This window comes from Chelonoidis abingdonii, chromosome 4 (assembly GCF_003597395.2).
Source record: "Chelonoidis abingdonii isolate Lonesome George chromosome 4, CheloAbing_2.0, whole genome shotgun sequence".
NCBI classification, from domain to species: Eukaryota; Metazoa; Chordata; order Testudines; family Testudinidae; genus Chelonoidis; species Chelonoidis abingdonii.
The window spans coordinates 124,660,682-124,683,713 of record NC_133772.1 but is presented as its reverse complement, the minus strand read 5'-3'; the positions used below and the strand labels follow the sequence as shown (position 1 = coordinate 124,683,713).

General features: G+C 43.3%; 1 protein-coding gene across 5 annotated transcripts in view; it reads right to left on the bottom strand.

Annotated features, from left to right (window-relative positions):
* UNC79 (unc-79 subunit of NALCN channel complex) overlaps window positions 1–23,032 on the bottom strand; it is a 153,237-nt gene that overhangs the window by 93,044 nt on the left and 37,161 nt on the right. For all 5 annotated transcript variants that reach the window (XM_075065657.1, XM_075065656.1, XM_032772580.2 and 2 more), the window contains 10 exons: window positions 20,318–20,346; window positions 17,652–17,881; window positions 17,109–17,280; window positions 12,026–12,256; window positions 9,780–9,970; window positions 8,701–8,824; window positions 7,098–7,238; window positions 4,536–4,757; window positions 1,180–1,407; window positions 203–344 (listed from right to left, as the gene is read on the bottom strand). In XM_075065657.1, the coding sequence (XP_074921758.1) occupies window positions 203–344; window positions 1,180–1,407; window positions 4,536–4,757; window positions 7,098–7,238; window positions 8,701–8,824; window positions 9,780–9,970; window positions 12,026–12,256; window positions 17,109–17,280; window positions 17,652–17,881; window positions 20,318–20,346 (1,710 nt within the window). The remainder of the gene's footprint in view (window positions 1–202; window positions 345–1,179; window positions 1,408–4,535; window positions 4,758–7,097; window positions 7,239–8,700; window positions 8,825–9,779; window positions 9,971–12,025; window positions 12,257–17,108; window positions 17,281–17,651; window positions 17,882–20,317; window positions 20,347–23,032) is intronic.

The following is a 23,032-nucleotide window of genomic DNA, read 5'->3' as shown; positions in this document are numbered from 1 at the left end:
GTCCAACAATTTTGCTATATAAAAGTGTATAAATGGATCGCAACTTTCCCATAGAATGAACACATTTTAAAAGTGTTAAATGCATGAAAAAACTATCAATTCTGTGCTGTTGGACTTGCAAGACTACTTTAAATCTTTGTATTTTTTTTAAGGAATAAAGCCAAACCAATGCTTCATTTAACACCTAGTTCAAATATCTTACCAGCATTTTCTGTTGTCTCTCTATGATTTCCTGGGTTTTCTCCATGTTTTGTTGCAGATTTATTTTCCTCTTCCCCTTCAGTTCCTATAATAAACTCAGGTCTAGTATACAGAAGACTATCCTCAAGGTTGTCTGTGGGCTCCTATAAGAACACAATAATGATTATACCTAGCTCTTATTAAGCACTTCTCATCAGTAGACCTCAAAGCAGTTTACAAAGGAGGCCAGTATCATCACCCTCATTTTACAGATGGGGAAACTGAGGAATTCAATTCATTTTTTGACGTACAGCCTTCAATACACTAGGCCAAATCTTAATCTTTAAATTAAATCCTGCATGCATAAATGGGGCCCAAACAGAGCATGAATGGACTGTACACGTACATTTGGGTATGAATGTCAGCATTCTCAAACCTGGCAATTTAAGTGAGTCTCATAAAAAGTAACAAAGGATTAATGATTACAAGTGGCCAGGAACTTTGATTAAGATATTCAAAAATGACTAGTGATGTGGGGTGCACAAGCTGAAACAGCTTTGAGGGACCTAACTTTCTAAAAATCAGGCCCCTTTAAGGGACACTTGAAAACTGAATCGCCCAAAATCACTAGTCACTTGAAAATCTTGGCCCTTGGTTTTAAGTAGTTATATAAACAACTTTGAAGATGAAAAGCAGCATCTTTCTTTATCTGAAAGACATCACCTCCAACAACAGAGCCCTGCCACCACTGGTTCAAAGCTGATAGAGAAGGAAGAGTGCCACCTATTGTACCAATATCATTCCTAGCAAGTGTGCCTTGAAGGTTTCCTATCCAAGCTTATCAGATCTGACAAGTCAATGGGAATTTCGCTCTAGAATTCCTCTATGCACAAGATCAATGCAGTTCACTTCCTTATGTCAGGCTAATTAAAACAAGAGTTTTGGGGAACTCTCATAATTTGTCATTTAATCACATAAGCTATTTGTTTCACTACTTACCACCAGCCTGATTTCTTCTTTTGGAGCTAGTCGCTCCAGCAGCTCACAAGCCAGCTGGTAACAGAGAATGCTAGACTGGCACAGGTTACATTCTACTACTTTTTCATCTTTCTGACAGGTGTGAGAGCCACCCCAAGGGGCCTGAAACACATTGTTTATGATGGAAATTATGTCCTTTGAGAGACTGTTCTCCAAACCCAAGGTGATGCCATCATCTTGGAGTTCCATCTGAAAGTCAGTGATAGAATGGTAAAGAATTAACTATTTAATGATCAGTTGCTCTTCCTACTCTGCTTAGTCTCACATTACTGCCAGTATTAAAATTAACTAGACAGAGAAGAGTATGACATGTAGTGTGGCTCACAATTTCAAAAGTGGCCGCTGGTTTTGGGTGCCCAACTTTAGACACCCAGGGTGGGATTTTCATAGCCACATAGGGGATTTGCATATCCAATTCCTATTAGCTTTAATAGGAGATGGGTATCTAAATCACTTAGAGAACTTTGTAAATCTCAGTCCTAGCGCCATCACTGGGTCCAGAGAGATGTGTTTGGTGCAGGACTTGAGGGGAGAGACAAAGATGGCTTTACACTAACTTTGTGCTTTCCCCTGATCCCTGAGTCTGTGAGGCCCAGTTTGGCTCTCAGCACAAGTTAGACCGATCATCTGGGCTCCTTTCATTTATCCCAATTGGTAACAACCCCAAGGGGCCATTACTTCAGCTGAGGATCATCAGAGCACAGCAGTGCTCTGGCCACATCCTCTTTCCTGCCTACACTCTTGCAATGCCACCTAAATCAGTGGCTGTGACAGCAGGTTGTGTAGAGCTACCTATGACAACTCTATGTGACTCTGAGACTCCTCCAACCAGGAGCATGCTAATCTGTCCACTCAAGGCAACTTTATGTCCTCTCTGAATCACCAGAGTAGTACAAAGGGACTTCAGCAGAGGCTGGCATCTGAAATCTGAGCCTAATTTTTAGAGCTGCTGATCACCTACAGATCAGCTGTTAATGGGAGGGGCACCCAAAAACAGAGGCACTGCAAATCAAAGGCCATTTCTGGACATTTGGACCTATATCTAGAGAGCACTACACTGGGATAGGCCATTTTCAGCTAATCATCCTGAATAAGTAGCTGTTCTGAAGCTGAAAGGAGGCCATTTAAAAAAAAAGTTGGAAAAGACTTAAATGAAATAAAACACAACATGGAATAAAAAAAGACAAGAATGAGAAAGACATTGATTGTATTTTATCTTTATTGCTGCTCCTAATCTTCATTTGGTAAATTCTATATTAAAAGGTCAGAGCTCAGAATTTCACACCAATTTAACACTTGGTTAAGTACCAGTGAATTCCTTAACACTGGATGAAGACATCCCCATTAAGGAGGTGTCTTCACTAGGAAAAGAGATGTATTCCTAACCAACATGAGGTAAAGCCCTAGCTGAAAACAAGGCAGTTTGTAGTTTTCACATGAGTCAGCAGTGAGGCTCCCCCACTCTTTAACTTGACTTGCTAACTCATGTGAAAACCACAAACTGCCGTCACTAGGATTTTACCTCATGTTAGATAACCCAAATTAAACTCACACCTTTTTTCTAGGCTATGTCTACACTAGCACTTTTGTCAGTATAACATAGGCCTGGGCTACACTAGCGGGGGAGTTCAAACTAAGATACGCAACTTCAGCTACACTATTCGTGTAGCTGAAGTCAAAGTATCTTAGTTCGACTTACCTGGCCGTCCTCACGGCGGTGAGTCGACTGGTGCGGTTCCCCCATCGACGCTACTTACTCCTCCTGACAAGGTGGAGTGCGGGAGTCGATTAGCGGATCTATTTATCGCGTCCAGACGAGATGCGATAAATCGATCCCCAATAAATCAAACACTACCCGCCGATCCGGCGGGTAGTATAGACGTACCCTTACATTGCTCAGGGGTATGAAAAAACATCCCAGGTTACACAGATAGAAGCACCAGTGTGGACAGTGCTATGTTGGCAGGAGACATTCTCCTGCTGACTTAGCCACCGCCAATTGTTAGGGGTGGTTTAATTAAGTCAACAGGAGAGATCTCTCCTGCTGGCAAAGAGCAGCTACATGGGAAATCTAACAGAAGCGCAGCTGCCTTGGTACAGTTGCGCGGCTGTAAGCTCTATAGTGTAGACATGGCTCTAGTAAAGATACACCTTATGGGGTTTTTAACATATATCGTTGCAATTAGTGCAACAGCTTAAATCAAAAATAATTCACTAAACTAGTGCAAATCTGTGTGTCCACACAGTTATTTTAATTGACAAGTGGTTTATTTTGGTTTTGTTTATTTCTGTTCCTAAGAATTGGTCTACCTACAGAAGTGTCTACACTTAAAAGCACTGCAGATGCCCTGCTGTAGCACTTCAGTGTAGACACTCACTACAGCAATGAGATGAGTTCTCCTGTTGCTACAGTCAGTCCTCCTCCCCAAGAGGTAGAAGCTAGGTCAAAGTAAGATTTCTTCCATCAGCCTAGCGCTGTCTACACTGGGGGTTAGGTCAACATAACTACGTCACTCAGGGATGTGGTTTTTTCACACCCCTGAGCAACTTAGCTGGGTCAACCTAACTTTTTAATGTAGACCTGGCCTTAAATCAGTTTATAAAGTGACTTAATTAAATCAATACAAACCTCTATGTGAACATTTTTATTCTGGTTTAAGTGTGACTTATTTTGATTCAGTCTAATCCATTCAACAAGGAATTTCCATCAGGTTAACTAAAGCAATTTAAAATTATCCCATAAATTAAACCTGTGCAACTTTCTTGTACAGAAAAAAGTGTTGACATTGACTTAAAGAAAACTAAAATAAGTCTGGTTTAAACCTAAACAAGTGTCCATGGTGTCTTTTGTACAAGTTTAACTAAATTAGTTTAAAATCGCACTTTCAGTTAAAACGATGAAACTCTGCAGGTTGACAGCTGTAAATTGATTTCTACAAAGAAGTCTCAATAAAGTGACCAGCCTGATTACACTGTTTAGATCCACATATTTTTCATGTCTTTTGACTTTTGTGTTCATCTAAATATGGGAATAGTTAATTTCCTTTCAGGTCATTCAGAAAAAACATAGGTGGGTTTCATAGAATATCAGGTTTGGAAGGATCTCGGGAGGTCATCTAGTCCAACCCCCTGCTCAAAGCAGGACCAATCCCCAGGCAGATTTTTGCCCCAGATCCCTAAATGGCCCCCTTAAGGATTGAACGCACAACCTTGGTTTAGCAGGCCAATGTGCAAACCACTGAGCTATCCCTCCCTTTGAGTATTGAGAACTATATTTCTGCATCAGTTTAACATAGACATTCTTTATCTGCTCGCACCTGCTTCAGGATGAGATCGAACATCAGTATGAAGCAATTCAGATTCATTTCATCTTCATCACAGTCAAAGTCTATAGTCCTCCCTCCAGGATGTCCAAAGTTCTTGAATGGGCTGCGGAAAGGACTGCGCATGGGGCTGCGAAATGGGCTCTGGAAAGGACTTGGGAAAGGACTCAGCATATTGTGCTGAACCCTGCGTCCAGGGTCAGAGGCAACACTCACCTGAAGAAACAAAAAATGGATACGCACAAGTGAACTTTAAACACTCAGGCATTGGCTAGTATGATACTAAAGGAAATGAGGGAAACTGCTTTACTGTTCCCTGTTAGGGCTGTTTCTTGTACATTTTCAACTGGTTCTTAATGTCACTAAACGTTAAAAAATATTATAAATACAATGGGCCAAATTCTGCACTGATGTACATGTTGGTGTATGCAAGACAGTTGAGGTCAAATTAATGCTTGGTGTAACTCTACTGATTTCAGTAAAGTTACATCAAAGGGGAATTTGGCCTCCTAGTGTAAACTAGCCAGAAAATGAATATAGGTGATAAAGCAGCCAAGTTACACGGATCTCACATTCTATGATAGGCAAAAGGAATCGAACCCCACAAATGCTTTGAAAGCAGGATAGTGGCTGATGAAAAAAAGAGGGTGTATTAAGAAAATAGTGTCAACTAAGGCGATCCGCAGATGTGTCAGATAGCTGAAAAGCAACTAGCAAAAGAACATAAAATAAAGCAACACAGACACAGGAAACTTCCTCCCACATCATGATAGGCACCCCACATCACTCCCAGTAACACACACAAAATCCCATACTGGTGCAGAGAAGTCTGCGTCAAACCCACATTTATCTACTTTTGGGCAAACTATTGTCTGAAATAGGCAGCTTTTAGCCCCTTTGTACCATTAGTGGAGCTGGGGATCTGACCTTCTCAGTTTAAGCTGCCTAACTGTCACATGCGCTGTGTCTGGTGTCATTTAGCAGTATTCCTGTTTGCCTCTATGAGTCAGGCTCCTAGCGTCTTCTCTCCTGAATATTCACTATGCCTCTGGGCGCCAACCTATCTTCTTCTGCTCCACAGAATCCAAATTTGGAATTTTAAAGCCTGAACACATTTTAACAAGTGGCTTTAGTTTACATCTATTTCTGCACCTCTACTGCAGAATTTGGCCCAATATAGGTGTGCTAAAATGTAAAAGAAACATCCACACCTCACCTGCAGTACCAGCAATCAAATATTCACTGCTTTCATAAACATCGCATGCCCAGTAACTGCAGGATTTTCCATTGTTTTTCTGTAACTCAACTAAAAATAACTGAATAGCAGCAAAACAGTAAAGATAAGGAAGTGATGCTGAAAGATGAAACATCAGAGGATAAACTCTATAGTTTTGAATCACAAGGGCAGAATTCATAAGGCTGATGAAAAAAAAAGGGCATCCTTCCACTGATCATTATTAATGACACATGCTTCTGTTTTTGTTACACAGGAAACAGTACAGTGTTTTAGAAATGAAGTACTAACAGATTTTCAGAATGTATGCACAGGTTTCAATAAATATGTTTGCTTCATTTTTCACATTTTCTCTTTTAAGACCAGTGAATTCATTTTGGAAGCCAGGGCCAGACAGAGGTATCCATTTCAAATGGAGGAGCTCTTAGAGAAGCATTCAGTCAAATGTCTGATCTATTGCTGCTGGTCGCATGAGTTAAATATTGGCTAGTTTGGGTTTGTGCTGCTGCAAACTGGTTCATTTGATTTGTACAGCAGACAGCCTAGAGATTCAGAGTCTATGTTGTCTGCTGACATATTACTGGCAGATAACACTGTAAGGACTAGAGGAGAGAAATTGAGACAGGATTGGATTTAACTGCAATGACTGAATATGCATCTGCCACCAAAAAGGCCCCCTCAAAAAGTCTCTAAGCATGCTTGCCTATTGAACAAAGTGTTAGCTCTTAGCAATAAGTCAAGGAAGCTGCTTCTTTCTTCTTCCATCAGAGGTAAATATTAGGGAGTGCAGAGGCAGGTTAGGTAAAATACAAGGAAAAATGGAGGGACAAAAACTAATTCTGCTCAGTCATCACCACCAATAAGTGCCTAGGCCCTACCAAACATGTGCAACACGAATATGAAAGCTCACCCTAGATGACCAGATGTCCATCAAAAATTGCTGGTTGATAGTGGTGGACAGAAGATACAGAGAATGAAAATTGTTGGAAAAGTTAACAACGCAAAATAAATACGAATGCTTAGCTATTATATAGATGCCATACACCAAGTGAAATAGTTCACTCAGAAAGAGATTTCACAATTACACTCTGCCAAATTACAACACATCTACTAAATTATTAATTTATAAATTAAAACTGATCGAATGGGAGGCTGGCATTAACTCAAGCTGTGTTGATTTTTATCACTCTCAAAATTTGTACTTTGTTTCCATCAAGTGTTAGAATAATTGGCAGCAAGTTTTTAAATGTTCATATGCAAATTAAAAGGGAAACTATTTTAAGGAGAAAAAGAAAAAAAATAGACAAGATGAAATATAATACCCTTCGAGCTCCAAGATTCCCTGCCAGTTCACTGACTCTTGATTTTCTTTGATTTGCTAACTCTTTGACAGAATTAACTCCATCGGAAAACATACTGATCAGTAGCTGAAGAGGAACCACAATGTCTAACTCAGATAACACCTGAAGAAAGATAAAAATAAAAAAGCATGAGTTTTCAGCACAGACCAAAAATACTAACTACCTTTATAAATACTTTAACCGTGACCCTATTTCAAAAAGATCCATAAACATGTGTCTACCTTCAACCACGTGAGTAGTTTGATTGAAGTCAATGGGACTATTTGTGCTTAAAGTCAGGCCCATGCCTAAGTACCTGGCTGAATCAGAGCCAAGAAAATCTAAGTACAACAAAGAGTACTTTCCAATATGCTTGCAACTGAAACCTGACAACTCTCTTTGCTGATATTTGAGGTCCCTTTTACTCACAAACATTTTGATGTGAGGTGTTTTCACGAGCTGTTTGTGTGAAGCAAAAATAACACAACTACTAGCATGAATAGGTGATACCACTAGTACTAATTATTATTTGTATTGCAGTACTGCCCCAAGGCTCCAATCAGAATAATTCCTGTGGCCATTCTGAAAAGCTCTTTTCATTATTCCTCAGTAGATTCAAACAATTTCAAATATTGGTGAACAGACCAGAGGCTCTTCCTTTTCTCAAGGGACCCATCACATGCAGCAAATCACCAAGAGGGAATTTTCACAGCGACCCCTTCATGAATAAACCAGACAAAACTGAGCTCACTCAAATAGTCATCGAACAGTTGTTAATAAGCAAACCTGCAAAAAGGCACAATCTGTTGGTGGAAAATTTGCCAACAGACAAAACTATTACAGCCATCAACTAAATTGTTCTCTGCAAATAGGTCACCTAGCATTGACTGCAAATAACTCTCATTGGGGCAGGAATAATAACAATGGACATAAGCATTATTCACAAAAGGCCAACTATTGTAAAATGCAAATGGCTTTAAGGGGAGCTGCACCCTGCAGGATGAATCTTATCCAAGTAGCTGCTCAGTATGCAGGAGAAGCACACATGGTTGCAGTGTACACCTTCACTCCAGCTGGCCAGCTTCAGGGGTTGGTACATAGGAGCAGTGAAGTCAAGGCAACAAGTGGTTTTGATAGACTCCAAAGGGAATCCAATCCAGCTCTTCACAACAAAGGACCCTTAAAAACTGCTTAAGTGTTCCTGAAGTCATTCTGCAGTCTATGAAGCAAATTAGGTGCAGACCCTAGCATACAGCTGGGGAAGAGGCAAGGGCACCGGGCCTACCCTCAAGACACAACCTATAGCCAAAGGGAAAACGGGCTTCTAGCCTTCCACCAAAAGGCCAGACCTATCGCCTGAGATGAGAGAGTGACATCTAACCTCCCTTGTAGGCACTGAGCTACCTATCTGCTTGCACTGGGGGGTGAGTGAAGAGGAAGAAGACTTCCTGACCCTTAAAAAAGCTTTGATTCAGAGATGAATGAAAGTTCAAGATAGCTCTTTTACGTCTGAACCATTTCACCCATTTCTAATTGCAACCCCAATAAGCTGCTTCAGCAGGACCTATCCATAATAGTCACTTACATGCAGCCAGAGCAAAGCTTGCTCCTGCACAGAGGAAGGATAGCCCGTGAATCGACAACTAATGAAGGCAAACATCTCCTCCATGGAAAAAGGCAGTGGGCAAAGCTCAATATCAAACATTTTGCTGCAAAGAAGAATAAAGATACATGATCACTGGTTTGCTGTTATGTGCAGTACATAGTAGGACAATTAACAGAATACCAATCACAACTAAATAATACTAACATCTCACTAGTGTGTATCACTTGCATGCTCATTTTGAATCACACAGGGAGTGTGTCACCTGCAATTGTCATTTCGACGCCGTGGAGTCATTCCTGAGTTTGGTGGGTCTGTCATGCATCATAACAATTCAAATGAAATTTCAAAGTGTATTCAGCCAGGCTATGCAGATGAATGGGAAAGATCAGTGAGCAGAAATATTTTCATCTGTTAGTGATGACTTTCTCTACCTCCAACACACAGAAATATTTCTCTTCTTACCTTTCCCCCAACAAAATGCATTTCATGCTGGAGACAGACCTCAGCCACGGAGGATTGACTGCAGGTTTAAGAGGCACTGTGTAGCTGCACTGTCTCAGAATGCTTGAAACGAGGCATTGGGATTCTGAGAGCACACACCCTGGCTTCCCCTTTGCTCCAGAGGGGAAGTAATTTGCTAGATCAGTAGCAGACTAATCCGCTTCTGTGCCAGCTCAGCTGTGCCCATTCCCCACCCCTGCACACCCACTCCAGACCAACCTGTAAGGGAGGAGTAGCTCTTCCCTGGAGGCTGCTCTCTCCACTGTGACCGAACCCCCTGGACGTGTTGTCCGCTCAGGGCAAAGGCCAATCTAATCCTACTTTTGGATCAGGATACAGATCCAGTGATACTGCTGAACTTTGGATCAAATGTTCCAGTTAAGGTCCAACTTTAATTTATTAATGATGCAGCTGCATCTAGTCACTATCTCTTATACTGCATATAAACAAAGCAGTTCTGAAAGACATTTTTATTCAATGTCACAAAGTTCTTGTGCTAAAACCCTTGTTGATTAATATATTCACCATTGTTACAGCTCAAGTACCCGTTTACCTACCTTAGTACTTCTCTGAACTCTTTCAGTTGATTATCAGGCACTTCTGTTCTAATGGCTTCCAGCCATTCTGGCATAATACATTCCCACACAGGCTGGTTTATTACATTGTACGGAATCAGGCAGAGGATGCGGTTCAGACCTTCCTTTAATTGTGTCACAGTGCTACAGGATTTGTCCCAGTATCCACCAACCTGAGGGCATTTCCAGGAATAGTGTTTATTAGCTGCTATTATAATTCTTCCATTTGTTATTTGTATAGCATCATATATTTGCATGGCACCTTACAGACATTAATAGTTCAGTGCATATTTCAGATTCAGCAATGGGGATTGCATATTTTTTTTCATATGATTCAGGGGCAACTGAAGTGCAGCTGAAGATTTAAATGCAGTTCTCCCTGTCCAGCCTAATGACTACTTAAGTATTTATCCACAGTAGAGAAAGACTGTAGTCCAGTGGTTAGGGTAGCTAGCTGGAAGGTGGAAGACACCAGGTCAAGTCCGCCTGTTTTAGTCACTCTTTCATTATTTATCCAAAGTGGAACAGCTTCAACATAAGAATGGCCATACTGGGTCAGACCAAAGGTCCAGCCAGCCAGTATCCTGTCTACCGACAGTGACCAATGTCAGGCACCCCAGAGGGAGTGAACCTAACAGGCAATGATCAAGTGATCTCTCTCCTGCCACCCATCTCCACCTCTGACAAATAGTGGCTACGGACTTATCCATCCAGGCTAATAGCCATTAATGGACTTAACCTCCATGAATTTATCTAATTCTCTTTTAAACCCCGTTATAGTCCTAGCCTTCACAACTTCCTCAGGCAAGGAGTTCCACAGGTTGACTGTGCACTGTGTGAAGAACTTCCTTTTATTTGTTTTAAACCTGCTGCCCATTAATTTCATTTGGTGGCCCCTAGTTCTTATATTATGGGAACATGTCGATAACTTTTCCTTATTCACTTTCTCCATACCACTCATGATTTTATATACCTGTATCATATCCCCACTTAGTCTCCTCTTTTCCAAGCTGAAAAGTCCTAGCCTCTTTAATCTCTCCTCATGTGGGACCCGTTCCAAACCCCTAATCATTTTAGTTGCTCTTCTCTTAACCTTTTCTAATGCCAGTATATCTTTTTTGAGATATACAGGAAAGAGTGAGGGAGCCCCACAACAGACTATCCCATATCTTAGTGGATAGAGCCCTGTTCTGGGTGATGGGAAACCTCACTTCAAATCCTTTCTCTCCCATTGGCAGAGATGGAGACTTGAACCTGGGTCTCCCACATCACAAGTGAGTGCCCTAACCACTGGGCTAAAAGTTATAGGGCTGGTAGTGGTACCACCACCAACAATGACATAGGTGCCTAATTTCAGGAGCATTCACAGTTGAGAAAAGCAAGCAGAGATAGGTGCCTACTTCTGGGAGTGCAATGGGGCTTAGCACACGCCTGTCTTGTTGGCACTTTCCACTGGCTAGCTGGCTTCCTGCCTAGCATACTGGGACTTTTGTTTTATTTCATTCTAAGGTGCCTGCCTCTGCACATTCGTTATATAGGAGTTTAGGTGCCTAACTCAGGTATTGTGTGCCACAGTGATTTTCTAGGTGCTTAAAGTTAGGTGTTGTGACACTTAGCATAACTATGCCTAACCTCTTTTCTGCATCCAGCCCTCCAGAGATAAGGAAGAGGCCCAGGGAAAGGCAGCAAGGTGCTGGAGGGAACCACACCTTGGCTGGTGTTTAGAAGGTCCCTGAGCTGGAACCTGGAGTAGAGGGTGGGCTCAGGTTCCCCATTAGCCATTGAGGGACTGGCATCTGAGGCAGTGAATGGGAGGACTGCCTAAAACTGCTGGTGAGCAGAGACTTTGGTACACAACCTCGGAAGGGAGGAACGTTGAATGACCTGGCTGGAGGGCTGAGTCATGAAGAGGCAGCAGCAGCTCCTGAGGTGAGAAAAGGGTTGCACATCAAGAGCAAGAGACAAAGAGATGGAATGCAACCACAAAAAGGACCGTTGGTTATGTTAAACTAATCCCCAAAATGGCCAGGAGGAGGTGCCCTCCTGTGGTGAGTTGAGCACCCTGTCTCAGAGAGTTAAGTGCCTAAATATCCTTACAGGTCTGGGCCTGTATGCATTGATCTGAGTGCAGAATTTGTTCCTTAAAGTTTCTAAATATACCACAGTAAGACTTCAAGCTTTATGGATTTTATAGAACCTCCAGACAAAATACAGAAAAATATTCTTACCCTGGCAAACTCCATTGGTTTAGGAAGTAGGCACATAACCATGACATCAAATCGAACGTCACAAACTGTCTTCAGCCACTTGGTGACAAACTGAGGTTTGAGTTTTTCCACCAGGCTACCAACTTCATCATCCATCATATAAGCTGTGGAATGAAACCACTGGAAGACCATACTAACCAGGCGAGCTAAGCTCTCTGTTGGAGTATTCTCACTGGGAGTACAAAGGCTCACCTAGAAGACAGAAAAACAAACCTAATTTTCAATTTATCCCAAGATACTGTGGTAACTGCTGATGGGAGATGACTGTACCATTTTCTATACGATTCTTCATCTTCTCTGAGATTCCACTCTGCATCGTGATAATGGGGTAATGGCGCTACTTGTTTCTCAGTATTTGTATGAATACAGCTCAGGTGTGTATTAACTGAAAAGTATTATCATCTGAGAGTCTCTTTGAAATGAATTGCTGATCTCTGTCCCGTTCCTAATGGAAAAAAGTATTCACTTCATGCTAACTGGCACTATTGCTGTCAGTCTCTGAGAGGTCTAGGATTGCACAGGCATTCAGTAAAATCACTGATTTTTCACTCTGCCATCTAGAGATGTTCCCTCAAGGTCAGAGATGAGGCACATTGACAGAACAGAGCAGGTAAGCTTGTACTGCTGTTGCCCATATGCTACACCTCCTGTGAATATAAAGCGACCTTCAGCTTTCAAGAAAACTATTTCAAGCACCATAGATGGACACAACAACATACAAAACAAGACTGGAATCTCTGTCCCTTAAGTGCTTACACTCAAAGTTTAGACATGGAGATATTAGGAGGGTGAAGACAGTAAAATCACATCGTCATTTGAGTCAGTAGTGCAAACACCTCCTAACTCTCAGACCTGCCAACATTTGTAAACAGAAAGCCATAGGTTCTCATTTACATATATTTCCATAAACGTCTCTGCCTTCCTACACCATACCCTAACACGACATCCCAGGGCCCTAGCTCCCCTCCCCTTTCCTCAGCCTTCTGGATGAGGCCTTGTAAATGGGTGCTAGCTCTTTAAGGCCCAAGGAGGCAGTCACTCCATTCTACGTGTCCTGGGAAGTAAGTGAAGCAGTTATTGGGGGAGAAGAAGATGGTCCCAGGGAGTAGCTGGGGACAGGAATAGTACAGGGCCATCCCAAACCAGTGTTCCTTTAAGGGCCTGAGATCAGGAGCCTTGTAGATTGGCTTGGGCAAGACTCCCTGCAATCCCAGCCAGCATGGAAGGGTTTGGGGTTCATTGACCCACATGGGTGAAGCCCAGAGTGTAATTAGTTGACAGAGAGGCTCCAAGCCCAGTCAAAGGGACAAGCTGATGTCACATAGCCGCTTAGGGGGAAGAGCTCAGCTGGGATACAACGCCAGAAAGGGAGGCAGTGAGATCCCTGAACCAGAGGAGAGAGAGTCTACAGGCCAGGGAAGCCAGGACTGGCAACACAGTCCCAAAAAGGATTGTGAGACCCTAAACCTGAGGAGTGAGCAGAAAGGGGTCGTTCAGGGAGCTGAATGCTACTTAATAAGTTAGACTCCAGAAGAGGGGGGATAGTTTCAAAGACTTTGTTGTGACTGGATTATTCTGGGAACTCAGTGGGAAACTAAGGGAGGGTACCTGCAGGGCCACCCAGATCATGTGGGGGTGCCCTGGGACAGCACCCATCTTTAGGCCTCAGTAGGTGGCCCTCCTCTTCTGGCTGTAGGCTGTGTCCTGCTGCCCCCCAATTTTTAGACTTTGGGGGGCTGCCAAGGGTGATCACTACCTCCCTGCAATTCAGAGAGACAGAGAGCACCCCAGGATCAATCAGCAGGGGCTGGGAGATACTCTTTCTACCCTCAACCAGCAGGTCCCAGTCCTGCTTACACTCTGGGCCCTGCCAGTTCCCACCCTGCAGGCTTGGGGCATGTCTACTTCTTGGGCAAGGCTTCCCTACCCACCCAAGGGAGAAACCTCTCACCATCCTCATCACCCTTTGGAACAACACCCAGGCCAGCAGGACTCAGCCTGTGAGCACAGCAAGGCAAGTGAAGGATTCTGCCCCATCCCTGCCCTCTGCCCCTAGTGATCAATCCCCAAGTGTTCTCTGGATTGGCTAGAGGACAGTGACACCTCCCCCCGATGATCCCCTAAAGGCTAGAGATTGGAAAGGGCAGCTGGGCACCCCTTGAATCCAGGAGGGGAGGGCAGCCCATCAGGGTCCCTCCCAGAAGACTGTGAATTAAGAGGGGAAACTGGTACCCCTGGATTTGCTATTAGGAACAGGGGGTCAGAGACATGCTGGGAATCAGGTGGGGGCATCACAGGAACATGGGAGGTCAAAGGTACATGGTGGATTGGAGGTAAATGGGGAGGATGAAGGCAGCAGAGGAATATGGGGATGCTGGGAGATGGTTAAAAATACATGGGTGATAGGGCATATGGGGAGCTGCAGAGCCAGCAAGGGGAAGCTGTATCCCAGCATGCTCAGAGATCAAAGGCCTGGGGAGTTCACCAGAGCTCAGCCCTTTTGTTTACCCAGCTGGGAGGCCAGGGGAGACCTCTGCCTACTACCCAGGCTAATGGAATGAGCTGTCCATTTAGCTTATGCAGCAGCTCTGGGTTCTCCTTCCCCAACAGGGAAATGGGAAAGAACAGTCAATCAGAGGCAACTTCCTGGTAGCCTATGAGTTTTCCCCTAGCTGGGTCTGAAAACCCAGAGAGTTAGCAGGTGTGGATTCTCCTTTCACACCCATTTTACAAGCAGTGTATTCATTTGATTCAATGAAGTTACTCCTGTTTTTCACCAGAGTCAGTGGAAGATGAATCAGGCCCCACAGGGATTTTTAAATTTCTTTTGTTCTATATGAAGCATATATTTCAAGACTGTACTTTATCAATGGCCTTGAAGAACTGGACTCAACAGTACAGCGGGTGGAGGCATGATGGCTCGAGTCTTAAATGGGGACCAGAGATATAGGGCTGGATGAAAAAAAGGCACAGAGGGAGGTGTGGCAGGAGGAAGGAGGGTACTCAGACACATGGCTAGGACTAAAGGAGACAAGAACAGAGAGTGCTTAGACAACTTCTTACAGCTACACACAACAGGCTGAGTGGAACTATCAACACACCACCTTTGTTCTCTCCTCCAAAAGGAACTCTGAGGCAGGAAGATTTACTTCATACTCTACAAATAATTTGCAGATAAAATAGGTTAAACTACTGGTCTAAAATGCCTAAAGCAGAAGGAGACAGCTGGCTGGTTACATGGTGCTGTCTCCTCATCCTTATTTCCATATTAGAAGACACTTAAAATCACATTAAATATTTGCTTAATTTTACTTTTCCATATGGGCAATTGCTGTAGTTGTCACAGAGATGTTATGCAGTCCAAATGGGAGAGACGAGGCCTGTGTGATTGCAAACAAGAACGGAGTTGTCCACAAGATAATTTCTGTTTTAAGATGTGGTTCATGCTATGGAAAATTTTGAGAACTCAAGGGACGAGGAAAGAGCTTTTGGCTAACTTTGTACTGGTGATATAGGCCCAGATGGTAGAGATGTATGAAACTGAGGGCACGTCTACACTGCAACTGGGAGCATGCTTCCCAGCATGGGTAAACCCACGACTACTTGGCTATTTTTAGTGCACTAGCTGAAGCAGAGCTAGCATATGTCTATCTAATCACATGGGAAGCAAACTCCCAGCTGCTATGCAGACATACCCTAAGTAATTATAGTAGTTAATACAAACCTTTTCGTCAGCTTTAGTCAATATGGATTTGTACCTCCTGAGTTTCATTCTGAACTGCAGGTTTTAATCAAACCAAAATTCGAAGTGACACTCAATCAAAATCTGTTTCACCTGGTTTCAGATAAAAAAAATCTTTGAAGTACAAATGCCCCCATTACTTTGATCCAGATACACTTGGCTTTGGCGGGTTTATCAGCACAGATTCAAGTAAGCAGTGCATGAACCTTCGCAAATCTTGAATTAACCTTGGCTGAATTTCAAATTTGTAATAAAACTCTCAAGTGGATGAGTTTAATATGGACTGTGAGGGTGTGCTGCAAACATTCCCAGAGCTTTATTTCGCAGAAGCAGGGCAGAGACTGGAAAGCATCTTTTCAAGACACAAGCAGATTTAAAAGTGAGGGGGGATGGTGAAGAAAAAAGACAATTAATTTGGGAAATGTGTAGTGGCAAGACATCAAGCAATGGAGATGTAATGAAAAACAAATGAAAATCAAATGGTATCTAAAATTATACGTATCGTGTGTTTCCGCACTCTGGTGTACACGAAAGTGCTCCTGTTATGTTTGTCACTGAAACTACTACTGAATTTCTGGATACCAAACTTAAGGAAAAACCTTCTTACACAGGGAGAAGAGAATGTGAACAGTGCTGGGTGCACTTCAATAAAAACGTCCGTGTTTGAAACAGAAGAAAGGGGCAGACTGTAGAAAGCAGAAAGAGTGAAAACAGATTTCTACTAGCAAGACAAACTCCTCTTGTTATCCAGTCATGCAAATTATGAGAAAAGAACTAACGAGCCTAAAGTATTTGCTTATTATAAAGATAACAAATCTGTGATATAGCATCCTTCAGAATGAAAGGAGTAATAATACCATAGTAAAAAAATTGTTGTCTGGGATGTGTCAGCAGAAACATAAAAGTTCTTGAAGACAGTGGAAAGCTCTAGAGACTGAACTCTTATAAACTAGTTATGCATGCTAGAAAAAAAATGAATACCTTTTCCTTTACCTAGAAATAGTGTAAAACACATCAATGTAAAACAGTTACAAAGATACGGTACGTAACATCACATAGAAGTGCACTTGTAGCCCAATGATTACAGCAAGTAACTCAGTCAGGGAATCTAGATTCTCCTCCCAGCTCTGTCATGTGGCCAGTGAGCTTGTCTGTATGATAAAAATGGCACCAATTTAACTAGATAAATCCTGTCCTAGTAAATGACTGAATTAAGCTACATGAATTTAAGAGTGAGGTCAATGATAGGACAGATGACCCTGCAGAAAGAGGGGAGAGGGAGAAACAGCAAGGAACACTTACTAAGAACCAGATTCCAAACTGGCTCAGGATGCGCTGGTCATGCTTGTCATCATCTTTGTTATCAAAGTCAGTGTTGTCCAAGGAATGATGGGAAGAGGAGAGGCCCATCTGCCTCCTGAGGTTGAGTTCATACTCCCTCTGCTCAGCATGGAACTCTGCTTCTTTCAGCAAGCTGCAAAACAAGGTGAATGTGGCTCGTAATTCAGCCTTTCTGCACTAGGAGTAGTTAGCTGGTCAGTGACTATTACAAATTAAAGCACTAGATTTCATTCATCTCCCTGTGCACAGTGTCCTTGAAGGGTAAAACACATAATGAAATAAGATAAAGTCCCAGCTTTCAAGGTCAAATTCTGACACTCAGACACATGTGTGCAAGTCCCTCAGCCAGATTCTCATCTTTGCTACACCAGGATGATTTCAGTGCAGTCAGTGTAGTTTATGCTGGTGAAACTAGGATCACAACCTAGCCCTAGGACTTGCATAGGATTTGCAAGTACAGGTGTGAGGGTAATGATCTGACCCTGTGTTTGTTTGCCTCATTACCTGATCACAGCTTCCACAGTACAAACTAGTTCCTCAGCCCCACACTCCCGCGTATTGATTGGGGGAGGAGATGTCTGATAAAGATGGGTCTCTGCTGCCGCCCCAACTTCGCTGCTGTGATGGTTCGAATGGCATCTTTTGCAGTAACGCACTGGCCTGTTACCATGGCGGCCACAGCAGCCTGCTGAGAAGCAGGTGACGACAGCCCTTCTGACATGTGAGCTACAGTTCTGGAAACAAACAGATTTTATCATGCCACATGTGGCAGTAAGTGGAACTGAAAACGAGAATGAAAATCAACATAACAGAACTAGCTAATATGTTGGCATTTTTTAAAATTCACTAGAAATGGGTCCAAAACATGCCCCTGGAGCCAAGCATTACCAAACTTCAAGGAAAGATACATGTAGACCTAGACCTGAATGTCATGGGTAGTCTCCTTTCTCTGGAATGGGCCAAATCAATGCCTCAACTTTCTGGCCTGGGCCAATCTCTAAAGGTAATAACACCATCTGATTTTCAGCTCACCTGAACCCAATTTATTTCTAAGCTAACCCATACTCTGACTCAGAGCATTCCCCTCATTCTTTGTAGCAGTGTGATTCTTAGGGTATGTCTTCACTACCCACCAGATTGGCGGGTAGTGATCGATCTATCAGGGGTGAATGTATTGTGTCTCGTCTAGATGCGATAAATCAATCCACAAATGCACTCCCCATCAACTCCGGAACTCCACCAAAGCAAGAGGAGGAAATGGAGTCAATGGGCGAGTGGCAGCCGTCGATCCTGCACCATGAGGATGCGAAGTAAGTCAATCTACGTTGATCTAAGATACATCGACTTCTGCAACACTATTCTTGTAGCTGAAGTTGCGAATCTTAGATCGATCCCCCCAGTGTAGACCAGGCCTATGAAATAAACTAGAAATACAGAAAGGAAAAGGAGTTCGCTTTGCTGAATATTTAATACTTGTGTCCTGCAAAATTCTCTCACTCCTCAATTATAGTTCAGAATTTTTTAAAGTTACACATAACAGGGCCAGATCCTTAGCTGGTTTAAATCCATGTAGCTTCATTGATTTCAGCGGAGATATGCCAATTTACACCAACTCATTTGGAGTAACTTTCAGAATTTCTGAAATATAAATTAACTTCAGCTGAGCTATGCCAGACTACACCAGCTGAGCTATGCCAGTCTACACCAGCTGAGATTTTGGCTCAATGTATAAGCTTTTTCTAGCACATGAGACCTTGAACATGTCTATCCATACTTGTAAAAAAGAGCCTCCAGGGTTTGACTTGACTTTCCAAATATTATCCTATCCTTTAATAGCAGCAAAGAGTCCTGTGGCACCTTATAGACTAACAGATGTATTGGAGCATGAGCTTTTGTGGGTGAATACCCACTTCATCGGATGCATAGTCTGCTTTTACAGATCCAGACTAACACGGCTACCCCTCTGATACTATCCTTTAATATTATCCTATTAAGAAAATGTTGCTAATATGTTTTGCAAATAGACTGGTCTGTCGGTACTCTGTGTAGGGTCCAATACTGAAGACTGAGTTGGTCTTTACCTAAGTCAAAATCCACTGACTATAATGGCAGTTGTGCATAATTAAGGACTAATTCAGTACTTCAATATTGTGGCCCAGAATATATAAAATGCTTGGATTTTAAATTAGTAGTTCATACTCTTCTCTTTATAAGTAGTTGTAGCGGAGTGGTCATCCTGCTCCTGCCCGGAGGGGTTAAAAACAGCCCAGGAGAGGGCTGTGGCTGGAGGCAAGCAGCCCAGGCTGATTGGGGAAGCAGCCTCAACTGTGGCCATGCCCTAGTCAGGGCCCAGCTGGCCCTTATAAGAGGGCAGTGGGCTAGAAGCATAAGACACTCTCTCTCTAGCCTTTGAGAGGGAGGGGCCTGGCTACTGGGAAGCGTACCTGAGGAGGAGCAGGGCTTGGGAAGGGCCACAGAAGCTCCGGCCTGGAAACCCCCCGCCTCTCAGGCTGCAGGCCCAGAGTAAGGCCAAATAGGTACTGGGGTTGCAGGGGGCAGCCCAAGGGTAGGCAGAGGCAGCAGGTCCAAACCCCTGTTGCCTGTGATGAGTGGCTTATATATTGCAGTCTGCCCCAGTGAACGGGGGCCAGATGGGGACTGGGCAGTAGCCATATACTGAGGTGAGGCAGGAGTGGGGATTCCCCAGGGAAGGGAGACCCAGAGACTGAGGGCAGCACCCCAGTGTGCAAAGGGCACTGGGTCCGGGAGGGACATGGGGGCCTGGCAAAAGTGGGACACTGGCCTGTGGAGGGCGCTCCAATGGCTGGAGAGCTAGTTCCCAGAAAGTACCAGCAGGAGCTGCCGCAGGGGCAAGTCCCGCATGGTTACAGCAGTATTATACACAGACTAGTAAGATCAATTGAACAATAAGACTGCTTTGTTAAGCTGTCATTTTAATGGAAACATCTCAAAATCAAGAGTCAGACTGCAGCAATCTGAGCTAAAACAAATCTCACTGCTAAATCACCTTCATTTCCCCTTAACAAATGTGGCAATGGATACACAATGAAAAAACTTCAGATGGCAAAAAATATATCACACACTAATGGGATGATGTTATGCACAAACACAGCAAATCATGCTCCATCACAGAAATAACTTAGTCTTACCTTCTTCTGACATATAGCAGAAATTTCAGCTGTAAGGGGAAGGTATACAAAATATCAACACAGTACTATCACTTTCTCCCTTACCATGGCAATCATAGGAGAAATGTGTGTAAAAAGAGCCTCCAGGGTTTGACTTGACTTTCCAAATATTATCCTTTTCCTCCAGCTATATGGTAGATTTCTCTACTTGTATCTGGAACACATCAGACGATTGATGTCAACTATACCCAGCCAATGGGCCGAATTCTATAAGTGAAAATTCCAGTGAAATTAATGGAAGCTTTGTCTGCCTAGGGACTGCAAAGTCAGGCCCTGTAATTTGAAGGAAAGTTCTTCATAATTACATTCACTTTCTATACTAGCACAATTTAAACCAGTGCCCCTTTCTTTCCAGCAGCAAGTCATAACATCTGGGTACAAGGGCTGATAAAATGCAGACCACTGAAATCTAAACGTGAGCCACAACTGCCTCTCTCTTCTGCATGGATGTGTCATCCCAAGAGTGCAGTACTGTGTGGTACAGTACCAGTGCCAGGCTGTTTCGGCCAAGTTAGGTCGCTGCACGCTGTAAACTATACGGTGTGCAAGAGACAAGAGCTGGTAGGTCCTGAAGTAACCGAAGCAAAGACTGCTCATGCATGCCAACTCTTGTGAACTGATGGTGAGAGTTGCAATTTCTGAGTAAAATTAAGCCTCACTCATGAATCAGAGATTATCAGGGACCTCAGGAGATCATTTAGTCCAACTCCCTGCTCAAAGCAGGACCAATCCCCAACTAAATCCCCAGATGGCCCCCTCAAGGATTGAACTCATAACCTTGGGTTTAGCAAGCCAATGCTCAGACCACTGAGCTATCTCTCCCCCCCTTGCAAGAAAGCTCTCAAAGTCAGGATTTTTTTTTTTTGTCAGCCATGGCACAAATCATGTGTTTCCAATCAAACAAGAGATACCCCATTCTAAACAAAGGAAGGCGTTTTCTCCACCCAGCAGTTAATTCCAAAGTATTTAGATAATGATAATTCATTTATATATCAGGTAAGCAGAGCTATCTACCTAACAAGAGACAGCTGGCTGGCTCTACCCCAGCAGAGAAGAGAAACTTCATCTGATAGAAGGGGAGGAGGGCCAAACCTCGAATAAGCATCAACTGAAAAAAAATCCTGACATTTGAGTGTTCTAAAAGTGAGGCTTAATTTTACTTCGAAATCTTGTCAGTTGCCCCAGGCACAGCCGTGGCTCCAGCTCTCAGCCCTGGGTGGCTGGTCCCCTACCAGTCTAAGAAGTGGAAGAGGGGACCCCATTGCTGTCATAAACAGATAGCTAAGGGTTAATGTCTCTTTCACCTGTAAAGGGTTAACAAAACAGGGACCTGGAACACCTGACCAGAGGACCAATCAGGAGACAAGATACTTTCAACTCTGGGTGGAGGGAAGTTTGGGTGTGGGTTCTTTGTTTGTGTGCTCTCTAGGCTCTGAGGGTCATCACATGTCTCTACAGGCTCTCTAATCTTCTGTTTTCCAATCTGTAAGTACAAAGGTAGAAAGACAGTATAGTCTTTTTATTTGGTTTTCTTTATGTGCAAATGTGTAGTTTGCTGGAAATATTTTAAATTGTATTTTTTCTGGATAAGGCTGTTTACCATTTTTTATAAGCTATCAGACCTGTAGATAATTTCATCTTGATATACTAGTAGACGATTTTTACATTTTCCTTCTTTATTAAGTTTTCCTTTTTTTTTAGATCTAATGATCTTTTGGTTTATCTTGTATAAGACACCTAGGGATTTTGGTGGGGAAGAAAGATGGGGGAGGGGATTCTGCTCTCATGTGTTTTCTCTCTCTCTTGGCAGAAGAGGGGGGAGGGAAGTGGTTGTTAATTTCCTTTGTTGTGAGACTCAAGGAATCTGAGTCTTGGGGTCCCCAGGGAAGGTTCTGGGGAGACCGGAGCTAATCAGGGGCTCCACCCAAAGTCCTGATTGGTGGCAGCACTACAGGATCTAAGCTGGTAATTAAGCTTAGAGGATTCATGCTGGTACCCAGATTTTGGACGCTAAGGTTCAGATTTGGGAATTATACCATGACAACTGCGGCCCCCCAGGTCTGGGGAGGGTGAAGAATCTTAAGGAGCAGAGGTGAGGCTGGAGGCTGCAGAGGGGGCTGAAATGAGGAGGGTGAGGGCTGATGGTGCTTTTTGAACAGATGGGGCGAGTGCCAGGAGGGTGAACTGAGGGCAGTGGGGGTGGATAGGGTAGGGGGCTGAACTGTTGGGGTGGTGATAATGAGGGCTGAGAGAGTGAACTGAGGGTAGGGGTTGTACTGAAGAGGTTTGGGTGAGGAGAGAACTGATAAGGGACTGGGATACAGGATTAATTGTTGGGCAGGAAAAGGGCAGATGTGGGGGTGAGAGCTCCTACAGCAAGGGCCAAAAATCACCTTATCCATTACATGTGGAGAGTGGGCAACACTGTTACATGCACATCCCCTGGGAATGTACATGGGAAGTTCAGAAATAAAGAGACTGGCCTAAAAAACACAGTATAAACTTTTTTTTAAATGTCATGATTTTGAGGCCAATGATTTTTGGGAGTCTGGCTCATGATTTTTGATCTCTTAAAGTTGGCAATACTGACTGCTGCACTGGAGAAAAGGGATCAAATGGAGCCCACCCAGAGCTACCCTTCCCCCAACATATCTCTTCACCCAGAACTGTGTAGGG